At 35.8% G+C, this 18,712-nt stretch overlaps 2 protein-coding genes across 3 annotated transcripts in view; one reads left to right on the forward strand and one right to left on the reverse strand.

Moving 5' to 3' along the window:
* The window catches only part of LOC134853382 (uncharacterized), a 540,493-nt gene that overhangs the window by 67,419 nt on the left and 454,362 nt on the right, over positions 1 to 18,712 (reverse strand). The window lies entirely within an intron of this gene.
* The window catches only part of LOC134853330 (uncharacterized), an 87,661-nt gene continuing 75,393 nt past the window's right edge, over positions 6,445 to 18,712 (forward strand). For both annotated transcript variants that reach the window (XM_063869315.1, XM_063869306.1), the window contains exons 1-3: positions 6,445 to 6,653; positions 8,802 to 9,158; positions 12,920 to 13,393. In XM_063869315.1, the coding sequence (XP_063725385.1) occupies positions 6,519 to 6,653; positions 8,802 to 9,158; positions 12,920 to 13,393 (966 nt within the window). In that variant the 5' untranslated portion in view covers positions 6,445 to 6,518. The remainder of the gene's footprint in view (positions 6,654 to 8,801; positions 9,159 to 12,919; positions 13,394 to 18,712) is intronic.

Below are 18,712 nucleotides of genomic sequence, written 5' to 3' on the forward strand. Positions count from 1 at the left end.
GTTCGACTCTTCGGGTCAGCACCATGTAAATGGAGTCTTTGTTTTTGCTCCTCACCGCGTTCGAGTGAAGAGTTAATTGATAATCAGAAAATTTTTGAATGCTCAAATCTTTGTAGTTTTCGAGATCTGACGTTTTTGTGATTTATTCGAAAATTTTTTAAAAAACTAAATTTTTACTGTCACTTTACTGTCATTTTACGTAATCATGAACATCATTTTCCAGTTGATTTTTTAGTTTTTTCTTCTTTTTGGTTATAAAATTTCGATTTGGGAACATTTTTGATTCTGAAATGTCAGTTTTTTTTTATTTAAGCCATGTTATACTTAGACTATAATTTCAGTGTTGATTCCCGGCTCCTGAATTCATCGCGTGTCTTGATCTTCGGCCTCTCCCTCCAAATATGCAAAGCCTCTAGTGTCAGTAGCTTATGAGTATTGGCTGTTTGGTCAATAATCTCTGACTTCAGCTCAGCAGTACCGCCTACCTCCCTATTACATTCTAACAAGTGTTGTCTTACTGAGGAGTCCCCTTTGCGGTGTTCATCGACCCTAGTGGCTAAATGTCGGACTGTCTGACCGACATAGGTGGAGTTAAATCCACTACATGTAAGCTTGTATACCACTTTGGATCTCAGTTCACGAGCAAAGGAAGCTTTGAGGGATGGCAAGCATGTTTTAAATTTTCTTGTTTAATTGTTTGTGCCCCGGATATTAGCCGAACCTTTGCAGCTAACAGTTGAGACGGATTGCCTCGATATTACCTTGTAAGAAGGGGTGGTGAGAGTTTCAACCATTTATGATTTCTCGGTTCTGATGCCTTCAACTCTAAATTTTTCTTTCCCTCAATGATCGTATTAAGAGTTTGAAACACTACCCTGTCAGACCAATTTTTTGGAAATTGATTTTCAATCCATTGTTTCCGGTTTTTTTTTCCAATGCCTTTGTTTCACATTCTCAGCATATATCTTTGCAGCTGCTTCAATCTCACATAATTTTTCTCCGGGTATTCTATTTAACTTCAGTTCAGAAGACAAAAAACTATCAATGTCAGCAAGGAAGTGAATTTCATTCAATTTGTCTCGTACCGGATGTTTTGGTCCAACACTTAAGACTTCCCGCACCCAAAGCGGCAAAATTACTCTATCTAAAATTCTAACTGCCCTTTCATCTAAATTTTTTAATGGTCTATCCTGTTTTTCCGAAAGTTTTTTCAAGCTTTCTTTTGTGTCGGCTCATCAGGTTATTGACACTTCACCTTGCCTGCCATTTCAGATAGATAATTACCGAAGGCCACCACTTCTCATCTATACCCCTTCTCACTACCTCTCTTGCTTTTACTAGGTTACCCGATGCCTTGGCCCTATCCGCATTTGCCTGGCTTATCTCAGATCTCAAGAGTCTTAGTTGGAAGCTGTGCACCGCTTGATCCGAAAAAATGCCGTTATCAGGCACGCGAAACCGTAAAAAGTCTAGTATAATGTCGTTATCGAGAACTTTTCTCAGGAAACTGCTATTAAATTTATTGAAATGTTTTAAATAATCTACTACACGGTAGTATATTTTAATGATTCGGAAAACGGTAGTCCAAATTTTGGTTTTGTTGCTGATTACCTGAACAAGAAGTTTTAAGTTTTCTTGGCTATCCGAGAGTTCGACTCTTCGGGTCAGCACCATGTAAATGGAGTCTTTGTTTTTGCTCCTCACCGCGTTCGAGTGAAGAGTTAATTGATAATCAGAAAATTTTTGAATGCTCAAATCTTTGTAGTTTTCGAGATCTGACGTTTTTGTGATTTATTCGAAAATTTTTTAAAAAACTAAATTTTTACTGTCACTTTACTGTCATTTTACGTAATCATGAACATCATTTTCCAGTAGATTTTTTAGTTTTTTCTTCTTTTTGGTTATAAAATTTCGATTTGGGAACATTTTTGATTCTGAAATGTCAGTTTTTTTTTATTTAAGCCATGTTATACTTAGACTATAATTTCAGTGTTGATTCCCGGCTCCTGAATTCATCGCGTGTCTTGATCTTCGGCCTCTCCCTCCAAATATGCAAAGCCTCTAGTGTCAGTAGCTTATGAGTATTGGCTGTTTGGTCAATAATCTCTGACTTCAGCTCAGCAGTACCGCCTACCTCCTTATTACATTCTAACAAGTGTTGTCTTACTGAGGAGTCCCCTTTGCGGTGTTCATCGACCCTAGTGGCTAAATGTCGGACTGTCTGACCGACATAGGTGGAGTTACATCCACTACATGTAAGCTTGTATACCACTTTGGATCTCAGTTCACGAGCAAAGGAAGTTTTGAGGGATGGCAAGCATGTTTTCAATTTTCTTGTTTAATTGTTTGTGCCCCGGATATTAGCCGAACCTTTGCAGCTAACAGTTGAGACGGATTGCCTCGATATTACCTTGTAAGAAGGGGTGGTGAGAGTTTCAACCATTTATGATTTCTCGGTTCTGATGCCTTCAACTCTAAATTTTTCTTTCCCTCAATGATCTTATTAAGAGTTTGAAACACTACCCTGTCAGACCAATTTTTTGGAAATTGATTTTCAATCCATTGTTTCTGGTTTTTTTTCCAATGCCTTTGTTTCACATTCTCAGCATATATCTTTGCAGCTGCTTCAATCTCACATAATTTTTCTCCGGGTATTCTATTTAACTTCAGTTCAGAAGACAAAAAACTATCAATGTCAGCAAGGAAGTGAATTTCATTCAATTTGTCTCGTACCGGATGTTTTGGTCCAACACTTAAGACTTCCCGCACCCAAAGCGGCAAAATCACTTTATCTAAAATTCTAACTGCCCTTTCATCCAAGTTTTTAATGGTCTATCCTCTCTTTCCGAAAGTTTTTTCAAGCTTTCTTTTGTGTCGGCTCATCAGGTTGTTGACACTACACCTTGCCTGCCATTTCAGATAGATAATTACCGAAGGCCACCACTTCTCATCTATACCCCTTCTCACTACCTCTCTTGCTTTTACTAGGTTACCCGATGCCTTGGCCCTATCCGCATTTGCCTGGCTTATCTCAGATCTCAAGAGTCTTAGTTGGAAGCTGTGCACCGCTTGATCCGAAAAAATACCGTTATCAGGCACGCGAAACCGTAAAAAGTCTAGTATAATGTCGTTATCGAGAACTTTTCTCAGAAATTTGATTCTCAGGAAACTGCTATTAAATTTATTGAAATGTTTCAAATAATCTACTACACGGTAGTATATTTTAATCATTCGGAAAACGGTAGTCCAAATTTTGTTTTGTTGCTGATTACCTGAACAAGAAGTTTTAAGTTTTCTTGGCTATCCGAGAGTTCGACTCTACGGGTCAGCACCATGTAAATGGAGTCTTTGTTTTTGCTCCTCCCCGCGTTCGAGTGAAGAGTTAATTGATAATCAGAAAATTTTTGAATGCTCAAATCTTTGTAGTTTTCGAGATCTGACGTTTTTGTGATTTATTCGAAAATTTTTTAAAAAACTAAATTTTTACTGTCATTTTACTCAGGAGTTCCAAGGTGCAAATCTTGCCTTCAAGTGCCACTGCTCAAATGCTCTTAGTTTCTTAGATGTGACGATGGTTATCCCGTCTTTAATAATTTTTTCAAAGAACTTAGAAATCAAAAAGTTTGAGATTTATATAGTGAGGCTCTGTCAGGGTAATTCAGGGGCTGCAAATCTTTGCTCCAAATATGACTGCTCAAATCACTACTTTTCGCGGTGGACGGTTTGTGTGATTTTTTCGAATAGTTTTCTGATTAAGTAAATTTAAAAAATTTTCAAAATTTGGTTTCCTAACCCGGTAATTGGGGTCTATCAGAGTAGTCTCTCGGTTGCCAATCTTGATTCCAAATATGACTGCTCAAACTTTTGCAGTTTTCGAGATATGACGTTTTTTTGGTTTTTTCACATTTTTTTTCAGAAAATTTACATCTAAAAATCCGAACGCTGTAGTTAGGTACTGTGAGAGTACTCTCAGGAGTTGCAAATCATGAGTCTAAATGCGATTTTTCAATTGCTTTTAGTTTCCGAGATGTGACGTTTTTCATGTCATAAAAAAATTTTCAAAGAACTTAGATATAAAAAACTTCCCACAAAATTTTATGGTTTTCAAAGTTTGGTTTAAAAAAATCGAATAGAAAACTTTAAAAAATTGAAATGACCAACCCTGTAATTGGGATTGTCAGAGTTCACTCAAATGATGCAGATTTTATTTCCTTTATGCTGTTTTTATAACTTGTCGAAAATTCAAAACACCGGAGGTGCGTTACACGGTAGTATATTTTAATCATTCGAAAAACGGTAGTCCAAATTTTGTTTTATTTCTGATTACCTTAACAAGAAGTTTTAAGTTTTCTTGGCTATCCGAGAATTCGACTCTATAGGTAAGCACCGCCATTTTAATGTAGTCTTTGTTTTTGCTCCTCACCGCGTTTGAGTGAAGAGTTAAATGATAATCAGAAAAGTTTTGATTCTGAGATTTTTTTGGATTTTGCGATTCAAATAGAGCTTGTGATTCAAATTGAATTTGAATCACGATAAAAAGAGATTTTAGCGTAATATGAGGTTTTTTAAGAAATTGGAAGAAGGTCATGTGTATAGACATCACCTCCTTCGAAGTTTTTTGCGGCCCCTCATATTGTGCGACAAATCTACTTTTCACCATTAGTCGGCCCTTTCCCATAATGCTCTGCTTTAACAATTATGATAGGGAAGCGCTTTATTTTGCTGGCTGGGTATAACGGGAAAGTGCACTTTGTTCCTACCATCTTCGTGGGTAGTCGGATCAATTATTACTGAGGCGTCAGCAACATAGTCAGGTTTTTTGAAATCCATGAATGGAAATTACGGTAAATAGTCTTACGTTTTCTTCTAGGTAATGGCTGATGTTCATGCCATTTTGCAGGGTACAGAGGTCTTTTTCCGGCTCGACACCGACTCGGAAGACCACTGTCTCTCAATTTGTGTGAATAGTGTTTCGAATGAAGCATTAATCAGTGATGGTTTATATATTTGGAGATTCTGCAAATTAAATAGCCCTGGCGTTAGACAACGTCTTTTAGCGTCACTTCGGCAAAATTCTTTGAAAGTGATTGGCTGGGCAGATTATTCGCACACCATTTCAGCAACGTCGCCGACTCTTTTGTCCCCAATTTTATTCGATATGTTGAAAGGCGAGGAGGCGCAGACCTGCTTGCAGCGTTTTTTCAGTAAATTAGTTCAACACTTCTCCATCGCCTCAGAAGAACTTAGAAGGTTGAATAAGTTCTCTGCTGTTGAGTCACAGGAGCCGCCATCGCAGATTTCTGAAGCGGCTATGAAAAAAATTAGCGCCAAGAAACCAGGAATGAGTGCGGTCAACCCAAGTGTCAAAAAGCGCAAACAAGCTGTTGGGCTTCATTATGACGAGTCAGATTGATAATTTCTGCGCTAGCAGCATCCACAGTTATCTATAAATATGCCTTCGTATAACTTTTTAAAAAGTTTCCATGGCTACATTTGACAAAAATTTGACGAAAATAGCCTTTTAGGACCTGATTGCAAATATTAGCGCGTGAATATTTACAATCTGAATACTTTTTACTTCACTTAATTCTAAAAGTTCAAATGCTGAGATTTTTATTACAAACTATATGAGACATGCAATGACCCGTTGCGGCGCGTTCTTTGTTTCCGTGACCTCTGTAGTTTATCGTAAAACACGTTAAGAATGTACATATGTAAAATTTAGATGCGTCATTTGTCTGTTATTAACTTACTTTGTTCAATGAATTTAAAACAATTCATCACCTAATCTCAGTATACTTGACAGATCGATCGAGACAAGATATTTTGATATTTTTTTCAGCATAGTTATCTTTGTTCCATTGATATTTTATTTTCTTTTTGTTCCGACTTTCGATACGAAAGTTACGGAAAATTTGTATTCGGTTGGGTTTTTTTCTTCAGACAAATTTCGACTTTTTAACTAGCCATTTTTGACGAAATTTTTTAAATATCATTCGAAAGCTATTGTTGTCCTGAGCTTGAATTTGAAAAGATATTTTACCTGTGATTGTTTTCCATAAAGTTATGGGGGTTTAAAATATGGGACAATTAACGCGCGATAAATTTCGCGCTATTAACGCGTAAGCGAGATTTAATCCGTCTTAGAAATCGTTCCAAATTGGTTCAAGGATGCTTTTATGCCATAATCGATTTTTTAATAGGCGCAAAATTTATCACTTTGTACTTAATATGACGTGTGGGGGATGTTTTTACATAAAATCTCAAATTTTTTCAAAACTTTTTTTTTCTATTACATTGAAATTTTTTATGTTATTAATGCTCCATATACCTTAAAAGGCAGTCAGAACATTCAGGGATTTGCCCTGATACGAGCAGTCTTGTTTCGTTTTCTAATTTACTATTTCTAAAACTAATTTGTAATGTTTTTTATACTTCTAGATTACATGGAGTGAAATGATACGGTTTAAACATGGAGTGGAGCAAAAGGTGAAGTTGGTGTGTTAGTAATTAGAAGCATGAGTTCGAGTAACCCGAGGAAGTTTTCGGAGAAGATCGCCCTTCAGAACCAGAAGGCGCAAGAAGACCTGGACAGATACAATGGAATCCTGGAAGAGATTCGAAAAGCCAAAAACTCCTCCCTTCGAGATGTTGTAAGTTGAAAGTTTGCTGATTGAAACTAAATAAGGCTTCATTTCAAGGGCCCAATTTGAAGCATTGAGTATTAAGGCAATGCTTCCAAGTATAAAGTCAACGCAACTAACGTCGACGCTTGCTTACAATATTATCGGATTTTAGTTTTGACCTTTTCTGTGCTGCTTTGTAACTAGTGAAAGCCGCTGAGTTTAGCTATGTTACCAGAGTTGCCGAATGGTGTGAAAGTCTGTTTGAGCAGATAAATTATAGTTTCCTAGAACTTGAGTAGGAAGTTTTCAGAAATTTGATTCACTACCGTTTTACTAGCGAAACGACTGTTAAAAGTTCGGAAAAAGCTTTTGCATTTTTACCTTCTGCATTTACTTGTGCCGAGGAAGCTTTCAAATTTCCTTTCTAGTTCCATAGCTAAAACTATTTCATAGCTCAATTGATGGCTTTTTGCGTTACTCGCTTAAAGTTAGACTAACAAGCAAAATATTTCGATTCAATTTTTCTCGACTTCGCGTCTATCTTTTTTTAAGCGTCTATCGACTCACAACACAAGGGGTTTTGTTCTGATAAATTCAATCCGTTCAGGTGATGGTTTGTGATACCTTGTTTCTTAATTTGTTTGTGAATAATTTTTTTCGCTTGAAAATTTTATCAAATGATTTCAGTTTATTGATTTTACGGTTTTGTGGCCTAATTTTTGTTATTTTCAATGTAAAAGAATTGTTTACAAAGTGCATTAAAATTATAGCTCCGTGTTTTTCATGACAACTTTTTTTCGGTTCTATGGGTATTCGCCCAATTTTTGTCAGCTCACTTGCCGCTCGATAATTGTTATCTATTTTTCATTCAACTCCATTGATTGTGTTTTCCGCAAATAAAACATCCATTCCGGACAATATTTGAAAGTTTTTCGTTCTGGTTTTTCAAAATTGTTTCAATTTTTTTTGAAGGCTTTTGTTTTCAATTTGTCTTTTCTTTTACTTTTAATCATAGTCATTTAGTTTTGTATCGCTTCGCTTCTGTATGAAAAAATGTGATTAGCAAGCGTCATGAAATCGGAAAAAAGATGTATTCCTAGTAATTAACTCAGGGTGGCCACAGCAGTTCGGTAAATGCCAAATTATTGCGAAGCGTAATCTATCAGTGGCAAATAAGTAGCAGCACATCAATATCAGTGCTGAAAAAATTTCACCGCAACTGAATAAAAAATCCCGAACCAAGTTTTTCTGAAAACATACAGTTTCTTATAGCAAAATTTTCTAATATATCTTTTTTCGAAACTGCACCTGTTTTCTTTTATGCTGTAATCATTCACGCTTGAATTTGATTTCAATTTTTGAGACACCTTGGCGACCCTGTAACTTGTCTCATAAAATCACGGAATCACTTTCTCAAATGCATACTTTTTCCCAGTATGTTTTGAGTCTCAGTATTTTAAAATAGATAAAATAGGTATTTTTAAATAGGTAAAATTAAATAAATTTTACCTTTCTATTCAAAATGGTTTTTAAATATAAAGTGCAAACTTACAGCTAGTTTTTTTTTGCTCTTTTTTAAGCTTAAAAGGTTTCGGCTTATGCTGTTTCGGCTTAATGTATAAATGTCTCAAAATAACACATCATCTTTTTTGAGTTTTTGAAAATAATTTTTAATTCAATTTTGTCAATCCTAGTTGAATTGATTTCGTTTTCAGGTTTCTTCTTATGTTCCAAGATTCTCTATACCTTCTGTTACTTTTTTGAATCCTCTCGCTTTGTTTTTGTGACAAAATTTTTGTGCCAAAAATTTCATGAAGTGAAATTCGGTTCTAGACACGTTAAGCGAATAGCAAGTTTGCTGTTGTTTTTGGCCTTTCATTAAAAAATCAGAAAAACGGATTTATGTTTTTTCATTGTTTCATCAGAAGTCTACTGAGTAGTTTAAAGCGTTGCTGCCTAGTTTGTTTCAATTTGAAGTTTTCGCTTATTTAAATTATTTTGAAGGGTTTCAATGATTTTTTAATTGAAAAACACGCGATACGATTCAATTTTTTTCTTTTTAAAAACTTTCTGCATCACAAATGGTGCGAATCTACTTTTCGCCTCTGTGTTAAATGAACAACTAGTGTCGATTTGCTGAGGCTAGCAAAGGGTCATTTGGATCTTAATGTTTAGAATTCGGCCACCACAAGAGATTCGAATGCCTTCGACGACGAGCAACTCTCTTCTCCTCAAGCGCAATGCGCGGGCTCGTCGTTCAAGTTGCAGGCGACTACCGGAAACAGCATCAACAACAACAACTCGAGTACTGGAAGCATGTCCGGACTAGTATCAGTGTCTGGACACACAGTTGTTAGTCCGGCCAGCAGCGGTGGAAGCAGCAACGGTGGAGGATGTGGAAGCAAGCAGCATAACAAATTTCTGTCCCCAGCATACCCGAATCAGTCAACGGCGACCGGTAGTGGTAGAGCAGGCTCACTGCCAAACGTGACAGCCCTTTTCAGGAACCAAAACCGTCACATCGATCTCCAGGTTTGCACAACATATCTTCATTGTTCTGCAAACAGTTAAAGCATAACTGTCTTTTTTTGTTAGGTTTGTTGTTCGCCAGGAGATAATAACCTCAAAGAGAGATGGATGAGTTTTTTTTTATTTCATTACCGTTGCGAAACAAAGTGTATTAGTAAGAACTTTCTTTTTTTCAACCTAAGTCGCAAATAAAAGTGCTACTTTTAGTGGCACTTTTGAATTGGTAGGCTGCTGTAGCAGTAAAAAATCATATGCGTTTTGACATTTGATTAGTTAAAAATTAACACAGTTGATGCATATTTAATTCATCAAATGAAACGAAAAAAGTTATTCGTTTCAAACAGCAGTACGATGATAAAAAGCCCGATTTCGGAAATGTTTCAGCTCAATGTATCTCGCCATTTTTTTGAAATGCATAATTTATCCATAATTTCGCTTTTTGCTTTCCAATTTATTGCATGCAAAACTGTGTCTTTTTGTACGTGGTACTACTTTTGCTGCATGAAATTGGCAATCTATTAGCATATATTAGCTTTATTCGTGGCTGGTTTTTGGGCTTCGCCTCTGTGTAGAAAGTTACCCTCCCAATTCTGAGATTTTGAAATCAATATAAAAAATGGGCTATGAAAAGCTCCCCTGCACAAGCGACCACAACCGCAAATTGGACACAAAAACAGTTCAGACTCTCGGAAAAGTCATAAAGTTGAAAAAAAATGAAAGTTTGACTTTTCTCGAAAACTACTCTCCCCCAAATCGGAGAAGTCAAATTCAATCGAAAAAACTGGTTGAGGTAAGCTTTCCTACGAAAGGGCTACGCACCGTTTTTTTGACGCAACAAGCAATGGCTCTCAGAAATTTTTTGATTCTTTGTCTTTTCTTACAAACTAGGAATCTAGTACAATTGCGAGCTAGCGAGCGAAGTTTAATTGTAAGAATCTACTTTTGCCCAAGCAAAGTCCAAAATAAAAGTCCTCATTTGATAGTTTTTTTGCTATAATCACGATCTGTAGCTTTGAAAATTTCTTCTCATCTGTTCTCTGCTTGAATGCTGGCTATTGTTTGCCGATCTAATTGCCATGAGACTACTAATCTACTGGTCAGAGGTTCGATGCTGCACTTAGCACTAGCTTTATTTTTGTTTTGTTGGCATTTTTGCTGCATAAACTTGGCAAATTTTTAGCTTCTGTAGTTGCTTTATTGGTGGCTAGTAGTCAACCTTGAAGGAACGTGGAGCAGATGCGAGGACGTGAGACTCATAATCTAGAATATATTTCTCTACCTTTTTTATTTCATTTTTGTAGCTGCTTTCTGTCGTTTTTTCGCATGTGTTTGCGACGTGCAGCTGCAGCTTAGCTTGTGTTAGGTGGTTTTGAAATAATCATGTGCATTTTAATTTCTACTTAAAAAAATTAATGCGCCTTAAATCTAAGTCACTGAAAGCTTGATTAAAAAAACGTTGATATTCAACTTAGTAAGCTTTTTGTGTTAGAGTAATCATTTAGTTTATTAAGAAGTCGTCATATAGTTATACTGTCCGCGCAATGGCTTTGTGTTTTTTATACAGAATTGAATAATTAAAAAACAGTAGTTAATTTAGTTTTTTTCCTTTTGAATTAGCGAATTCAATTTGTTTTTAAATTCAAGGTGAAATATGAATCAGGGTCTTGAGTTATTAGTTTGAGGTAATCTTGGGTTGCCACAATATCTTTGTGGTCAGGGGTTGCGAATCTGCAAAATTCAGGGACTGCGAAGCTGCATAATGTCCAAAATCTGATTGCTCAAATATGGCAATTTTAGCAATACTTTCAAAAAAGGTACCGATAAAAACAATTTAAACTACAATTGACAGTCTTTCTGTTATTTGTGAGTTCGTCTAGTCGGATTTTGAAAATCCGATTTGGTAAATTTTTTTGAATATAGTTATCAAACGGTTTTGGCTAATGTTAACGGTAAAATATGTTTTTAGGGCTCCTGCTCAATTGTTGATGGCTCAGTAGCCGCTCGGTAAATGAAAATTGTTTTAAATGCTGGTTGTTGCCTTGCTATAAAAGAATCGATTAACGTAATTCAGACTCGTATATAGGTCGCGATGATTTTTTTTTTCGTTTTTTTTTTTCAGGCTCAAATTAACTGTATCGCGGTTTGACTTTTGATTTTTTTTTTCAGTTCAGTTCACTTAATTGTTAAAAGGAAGGCAGACTCCACTATCGAACAGCAAAAATGTAAAGGTAACAAAAAACGTGATCGACTTCTAGTTTCCAAATTGGAATTTAATTATCGAATTTCTCAGACAAATGAAAATTTTATCTATTGATCAAGTTGTCTCAAATTGGGTTAATTTTGATCAAAAAGTGTCAATCATATATGTTTTTCTTTATATTTGAAAGCTGAGAGTTCTTCAAAAAAAATCTGTCCTAGGTTTTTTAATTTTTTCTTGCGTTCATTGACTTTTCTTCAACTGTCTGTTGGTTGTCCTTTTTATTTTTTTTTCAATAGTTTTAAGAACGTTATTTCCGTCTCATTTTATTCGCTCCTTTTACAAAATGTTTTCTTTTACAAAATGTTTGATACAAAATGTTTTCTTTGTATCTCGTGTTGTACAGTGTAGAACTAGAGCAGATCAACTGATCGTTCTCTACACTTTCGAAGTCGCTGCCCATGTTTGTTTTAAATATGATCTTTTTATCAACCTAATTTGACTTAAATGAAGTTATTTTTCTTCTTAAATGCCTGAATACAAACTTCAATACCTAATTTTGCATTTAATATATGGTTTCTGTGAGTTCTACGACGATGTTGTTTTTGGTGATTGCATTTTTATGAATCGATGAATGTAGTTCAGACACTTATATAAGTCGTGATCATTTTTTTTTCAGGAAAAGTCTTACAACGCTCTAATAACAGAAGAAGTACTTTCATACCAATAGTTGCACAAATTATTGCCCTTTAGGTATATATGCTCAATTAAACTCATTTGCTAGAAGGTAGGCAAAATGCACGCTCATATGAAAGCTGAAATGGCGCGAAAAAACGTGTTCGATTTCTATCTTCAAAAGTCGAATTTCATTTTAAGATTTTCCAGCGGAATCAAAAGTTTTCCTTGTTGACCAATTTTCTCAAATTGGGTTCGTTTTATCAAAAAGTGTCAATCAGTTTTTTTGACAATGACTCGTTTTTTTTCATAAGCTAGTCATTTTTCTTTAAATTCATTGACGCTTTTCCAATTGTCTAATGTCAATGTTTTTGACTTTAAATACTTTTTACTCTTGCTATTAGCAAGGTTGTTGCAACCGGGAACTATTCTTTTTTTTCAAGTAAACATTTTTCTCAGAATTCGCCCGTGAAAATCTGACACGTGTTTTATTTGCTTTTTATAAGTTCAAATTCAATCAACTATCCGGGGAACTGGCCTAGAGTTAACCCAATTGCTCAATACGACAAAGCCGGGTGTTTGATCCCAGTGAGGAACTGCTTGTTTTGCAAACTGAAAATTTTTGGCTATTTTAGATTATTCTTTTTAGCATTCTGATTTTTTTTATTTTTCTTTTCATTCGATTTTAATCATAGTCGTTCTTTTTTTATCGCAAGTGGTGCGAAGCTCAGGTTCGCTTATGTGTAAAAAAAATTTCATCGAGAAGGCCATAGAAATCATGCAAAAATGCTCTCAAAAACGTGTGATAACCCAGTCTGTTGTGGTACTTAAACTTAGGTATTCTTTGTTTTAAAATAAACTATTTGAATTATTGCGGCAATGCTGGGTTTAGAATGCTCTTGCGAATCTGAATGTGCTGACGGACAGTGCAAATCGTGGAGTGTCCATATCTAGTTCAGCAATGCCCCCTATAGCTGGCGTAGGTGGTGGTGGCTACGCTAGCAGCAGTAGACTGAGTCGTAGTTCGGATGGCCGACGGGGAAGTCTGAGAGGCGGCACTGCAGCTGCCTCCTCTTTGCAGCAGCAGCAGCACCAATCGGGAGGCTCGTCTTCCAACGTCCTAATGAACGCTGCTATTGTTGCTGCCACGCCCTCCCAACCACCACTTCCTGGACAACACATGGGCGGTGGTCACAACACTTCGCCCGCAGCCCAGCAGCACCAACAGCAACAGATGATGATGCTGAATCATCTGCAACAGGGTTTGAGTGGCGCCCATCCCCCTCCCCATATGGTTCCGCCCAATAACCTATGCCTCACCACCAACCACCCGCTGGGCGGAAGTTCCAACATGTCACGACACCGGGTTAGTTTCAAATTTTTCTCAAATTGAACGGTGTTAGTTTGACTCTGACAAAGATAATGAAGTGTCAATGAGCGTAGTGATGGGATGGCACGTATATAGTCAAGATGATTTTTTTTAATTTTTCAAGGAAAAAGTTATAGTTTGTTCACGCCCAAGTTTGATTGTTCGCTTTGACTTTGATTTTTTTTTCAGTTTAGTTCATTTCTTTTTATTCCTCGTAAAAGGAAGACAAACTCGACTATCGAACAGCAAAAGTGTTGAGGTTACGAAAAACGTGATTGACTTCTATTTTCGAAAGTGTATATTAATTTTCAGATTTTCCAGCAGAATAATTATTTCACCTATTGATGCAGATTTCTCAAATTGGGTTAATTTCAGGCGCGGATCTAGGATTTTCTCGAGGGGGGATTTTCAAAAAAAATCTCGTCAACCTTTTGTCGACCTTTTTTTTATTAGGTCAACCATATTGACTTTTCGTGCTCTCTCAAAGCACTAAAAAGTCCCTTGAAAAAACATGCCAAAAAGCGTTTTAGGCACTTTTTGGAAAAAATTTTCCATAAAATTGCGTTTTTTCGGCGCGCGCTCCCCCTCAAAATTAGTATATATTGGCGCCTTCAGAAAACATTTAGGGTCCGTCACCAAAAATGGATATCTCAAAATAGTACACAGGGGTGACCCTTTGGGCCGGCAGGGGGTCGAATTACTGAAGGGGGGGGGCATCCGCCCCCACCCGTAAATCCGCCCCTGGTTAATTTTATCAAAAAAATGTCAACCATGAATTGTTCTAGAATTCCGAAGTAATCTATCTATTTTTTTGAAAGTTGAAAATTTTTTCAATCAAAAAATGTGATTTTCTATGACACTCTTCTATAGATAGTGATGATTTTTTTCTTCAGGAAAAAGTTTGATTATTCGCAGTTTTGTTTTTAAGTTCAGTTTATTTCTTTTGTTAAAAAGAAGGTAAACTGCCCTGTCGAACAGTAAATGTGATCGACTTTTAATTTCGAAAGTGGAATTTAATTTTCAGATATCCCAGCGGAGTAAAAACTTTACCTATTGATCCAGTTTTTTTAAAATTGAGTTTGAAAGTAGTTTTTTTTTACTATGAAATTTCAACGTTTTTTCAAAAATTAAGTCAGTTTTTTCTGTTTTTTTTGGGTTTATTGACTCTTTTTAAACTGTCTGTTGGCTATGTTAGTCGAATTTTCATCGGTTTGTTTTTGTCCAAAATTTTGTCACCTTAGTTTTTTGCTCATTTTTTTGTTCAGTTGCTCATTATAAGCTTATTTGGAAGTTCAGTGCATTCAGTACTCAGGGTCTTGATTTATAAAGTGATTGGATGGATGCTTTTTCGAACTACCAATCCAGAGTTTTCGTTTTTGACGTGTTTGTCTGAAATTTAAACAGCTTACTTTTGTCGATTTTTGTTCAATTGCTCATGAAAAGTGTATTTGACACCCGTTTTGAGAATTGTCTGCATACTAATGAGTTTGAACTTTTTTGATTGTTTGTTTTGTTTTTTGTTATAATGTTTTGCAGTTTTGACGCTGAATAAACTGCAATTCCCGATAACTAAAAATAACAGAAAGCTCTCTATATTCTATTGATAAGCGGTATTTCGCTTCAACAATAGAAGTTATCAAAACAAACGTTTTTTTTTGTTTTCCGATTTCCTTGATAATGTCTTCTATTGATTTGCTCGTATCTTACGCTTCTAGTTATTTTGTCTGTAAATTTAATTGTGGAGAATAGTGATTATCTGAAAGTATGATTTAATCAGGTTGCAATATTTTGGAAAAAGCAGTATGAATTATTTACTCAGCCTCGAATTTTTTCTTTTCAACCGAAGCAAAATCTTACTACGAATCCTTCTTTCTAGCTCAAGTCGCATAGTTAGTGCCCTTTTCTCAAAAGTGACAAATTTAGTGTCTGTCTTGCTGGTATTTGGTAAATACCTGCCAATATTTTAGTGGCTGTCGTTTGAAGGCAGGATGTGCATTAAGCTTAACTTCCAAGGCAGTAATCTCCATGCTTAGGCAGTAGACTAAAGTTTTATTTTTGCATATTTCAGTTTATTTAACTTTGCTATTGCTTTTTTTGCTATTTGAAAACTTCTATTTGCCATTTTTTGCTCGTCTGCGAAATGCAGCTTCGCTTATGTGTTACCTTAACGAGTAACTATGACATTGAAACGAATATTAGGCTTTTTCCGTTTCGGAAGACTTCTAGTCTTCTAAGTTTCGTCATTTTACAAATATATTTTCAGCTATTACTTTTGCCCGTTTGGGTCAAAGGCACCGCCCATGCACGGGGAGAAATATTCGATAATTTCTTTCAGGTCATAAACGGTCATTTTGAAAACTGGTGTTTTCATGCTGAAGCTTTTCATGTCTACTTTTATTCAGCTTTTTTACCACAGCACTTAGTTTCATGAAGATTCAGCTACTTCTATTTTGAAATGTATTTTAAGCATTTCTATTGGTGCAGGCAATTGGGTGCCAAAATGTTCATTCAAAAAAGTTGCGTAACAATGTTGAATCAAAAACGTTTTTTTAAAAAAGAGTCGACGAACGTAGAGAAGCCTCTTACATAGTTCGTGGCGATTATTTAGTTTTTTTTAAAATTTCAGGCTCAAATTTATTTTTTTCGCCGTTTTATTTTTGATTTATTTTGAATTTCGTTTTTTTTTTACCTTTGTTTAAAGGAAGGCAACTCCACTATCGAGCAGCAAAACTGTAAAGGCACAAAAAACTTTATTGTTTTCTAGTTTCGAAAATGGACTTCATGTTTAAGATTAGATGAACATAGTTCAGACTCTTACATAGGTCGTGATGATTTTTTCAGGAAAAGTCTAAAAATTTGTTCAATCTCATTTTTATTTTTTCGAGGTTGGAGTTTTGATTTATTTTTAAGTTAGCTGTTTACTTTTTTTAAAAGGAAAGCAAACTCCACTATCTAACGGCAAAAAAGTAAAGGCCCGATAAAACGTAATAACTTAATTGTTTCGATTGTTTCCTAGTTCCGAAAGTGGACTATATTTTTCTTGCGTCCATAGACTTTTTTCCAATTGTCTGTTGGCTTTGTTTAGATTTCCCAATGCACTAGAAAAAGACCATTTTGATCCAGTTTTCTCAAATGGGTCATTTCAACGAAAAAAGTGCCAATCATTAACTGTTTTTGAAATCCAAAGAGCTTCAACGTGATGTATTTTTTCTTCGAAACTTTAAAAAGTTTTTAATCATTTTTTGATTCTCTTGTTCTGTTACAGTTTTCGAACTGTCTTTTGGCCATGTTTTGAAGATATGAAGCTTGAAAGGAAATTCCACCTGCTATCATGTTATGTGTAGTTTTGGAAGTTTTAAAATTGCTAATTTGTTGGACTGATCTTAGTGCACTAAATACACAAGCAAAACTCTTTTTTCCAACCTAAGTCGCAAATAATGTTGCGATGCAAATATTGTTGCCACAAATGTGTCATTTTGATCCAGATATTAAGTACAGCCAATGCTAAGGATATTAACACAGACTATTGTATTACAAATAGCACTTTAGCTTCAAGGTATCATGGATCTGTAGCGTAGAGATAGGGAAGGAGACCCGCAAAAAAATAAGAGGGTTCGAACCTGGACAGGGTCGGATGGTTTTAATGCTCTTTTTCGTATACTAGTTAAAATGCGTCCGCTCGTTTATTGGAGGAGTGTTAGTTGGTAAATTTCTTTTTTTTTTCAAATTTACAGGTACTGCTAATGCGTCATAATTGGCTTGCGTCACTTAGCAATTATGTAGGCTCATAATTGACGTGCGTCACTCAAGAAAGTTTGTAGAATCAAATTTTTTCTCATTCAGTTTTTTCCAGAAACGTTATTGATCATATTTTTGCTTGTGTATGCGAAGTGCAACTTAGCCTCTGTCTGAAAGTTTTTTTTACCCTTGTCGATGATGTGCAACGCGTAAGTGCGAAGTACATGAGCGCAGCATATTAATCCAGATTTGAAAGCTTATCAAAATCATTCTCAATTTAATTGAGTCAAGCTCATTGGCCCCAATAGTTTTGCCACTAGACCCTTTCCAAGCTAATTTGTTTTAGTTTCTTTCATTTTTCAAGCCTTTAAAGTTTTACCGCCGTTTGTGCTGTTGTTTGCGAGTTCAGCTTCGATTCTCCGTGGAAGACCTAAAACAGTGACTAAGTGGCGGTTTCTCACATGCCATTTTTTGTCATTATGGCAAATATTTTTGTATCGCCCTGTGGTATCTGAATGATCTCAAAAATTGAGAAAATATCTGAGAGAAGTGTACTTTTTGAAAAGCACCTCATCAAAATTATCAGTGTTGTACTAGCTGTGAAAGATTTGTTGGTATCAATTCATGTGTTCGGGATGTGTTTGTGCCAAATGCATCGTCATCTGGCTTGGAAAGAAGTTTCAATTGTGCTCTAATTTCGATTCAATGCCATCTTATATCTCCATTGTAGCATCACAGTTTATGCAGACAGTTAATATCCGGCCGGAGAGAATGGGCTAAAAGTAAATAGAAGCGGGCTAAATGGGTCATAAAGGACGTGATTGAAGAGCAAGCAAATCAGGCCCGTTTGGATTTGGAGGGAAAAGAAAAGCTGATCAAAAGTGGGTAGGCGGGTGGATTAATTGAATCATGTTGCTGTAGCGTAAGGTCTAGTCAAGTTGTTGAACAAAAGTAGTCAACATACTCTGTGGATCTAAACTCACAGGACAAACACCACGAAAAAACTGAAAGTTCAATACACCTTTTTCTCAAAATAAATTAATTTTAAACAAAATACGAGGTACATAGATGTTTGATTTCCAAAGGTGCAAAATGGATGTCATGCAATTTGCAGGTATTCCATCCTCCGCAGAAAATTGAATAGGTTTTTTGATATGTTTGATTATGAATCAGTCAGTTAGTTTGGGAGATTATATTGCAAACAAGTCCGATGAAGTTCTTGTCCTTGAAGATGTTTCGCTTTTCGTCCTTCACAAATGTTTCATTGCCTAATTTGAGTTGGTCGAGTGTGCCTTTATGAAACATAATTGTGTTAAGGAATGTTTGGCAAGGTACTACTTTTGTAATTTTTTGGTTTTTCATAAATATGAATTTGGCGCTGCTGTTTATGTGAATTTTTAACGCTTTAATTCTGCAACATATTTTGTATAACAAGTAGCTAGTTGTATAGCAAGGGGCGTCGGGCTCAAATTTTTCAATTGCGCCGTTCGAGGCATAGGGGCCAGTGAATTAGAAGTAGTGAATTAGAAGTAGTGAATTAGAAGTAGTGAATTAGAAGTAGTGAATTAGAAGTAGTGA

Source organism: Symsagittifera roscoffensis, chromosome 1 (assembly GCF_963678635.1).
Source record: "Symsagittifera roscoffensis chromosome 1, txSymRosc1.1, whole genome shotgun sequence".
NCBI lineage: Eukaryota > Metazoa > Xenacoelomorpha > Acoela > Convolutidae > Symsagittifera > Symsagittifera roscoffensis.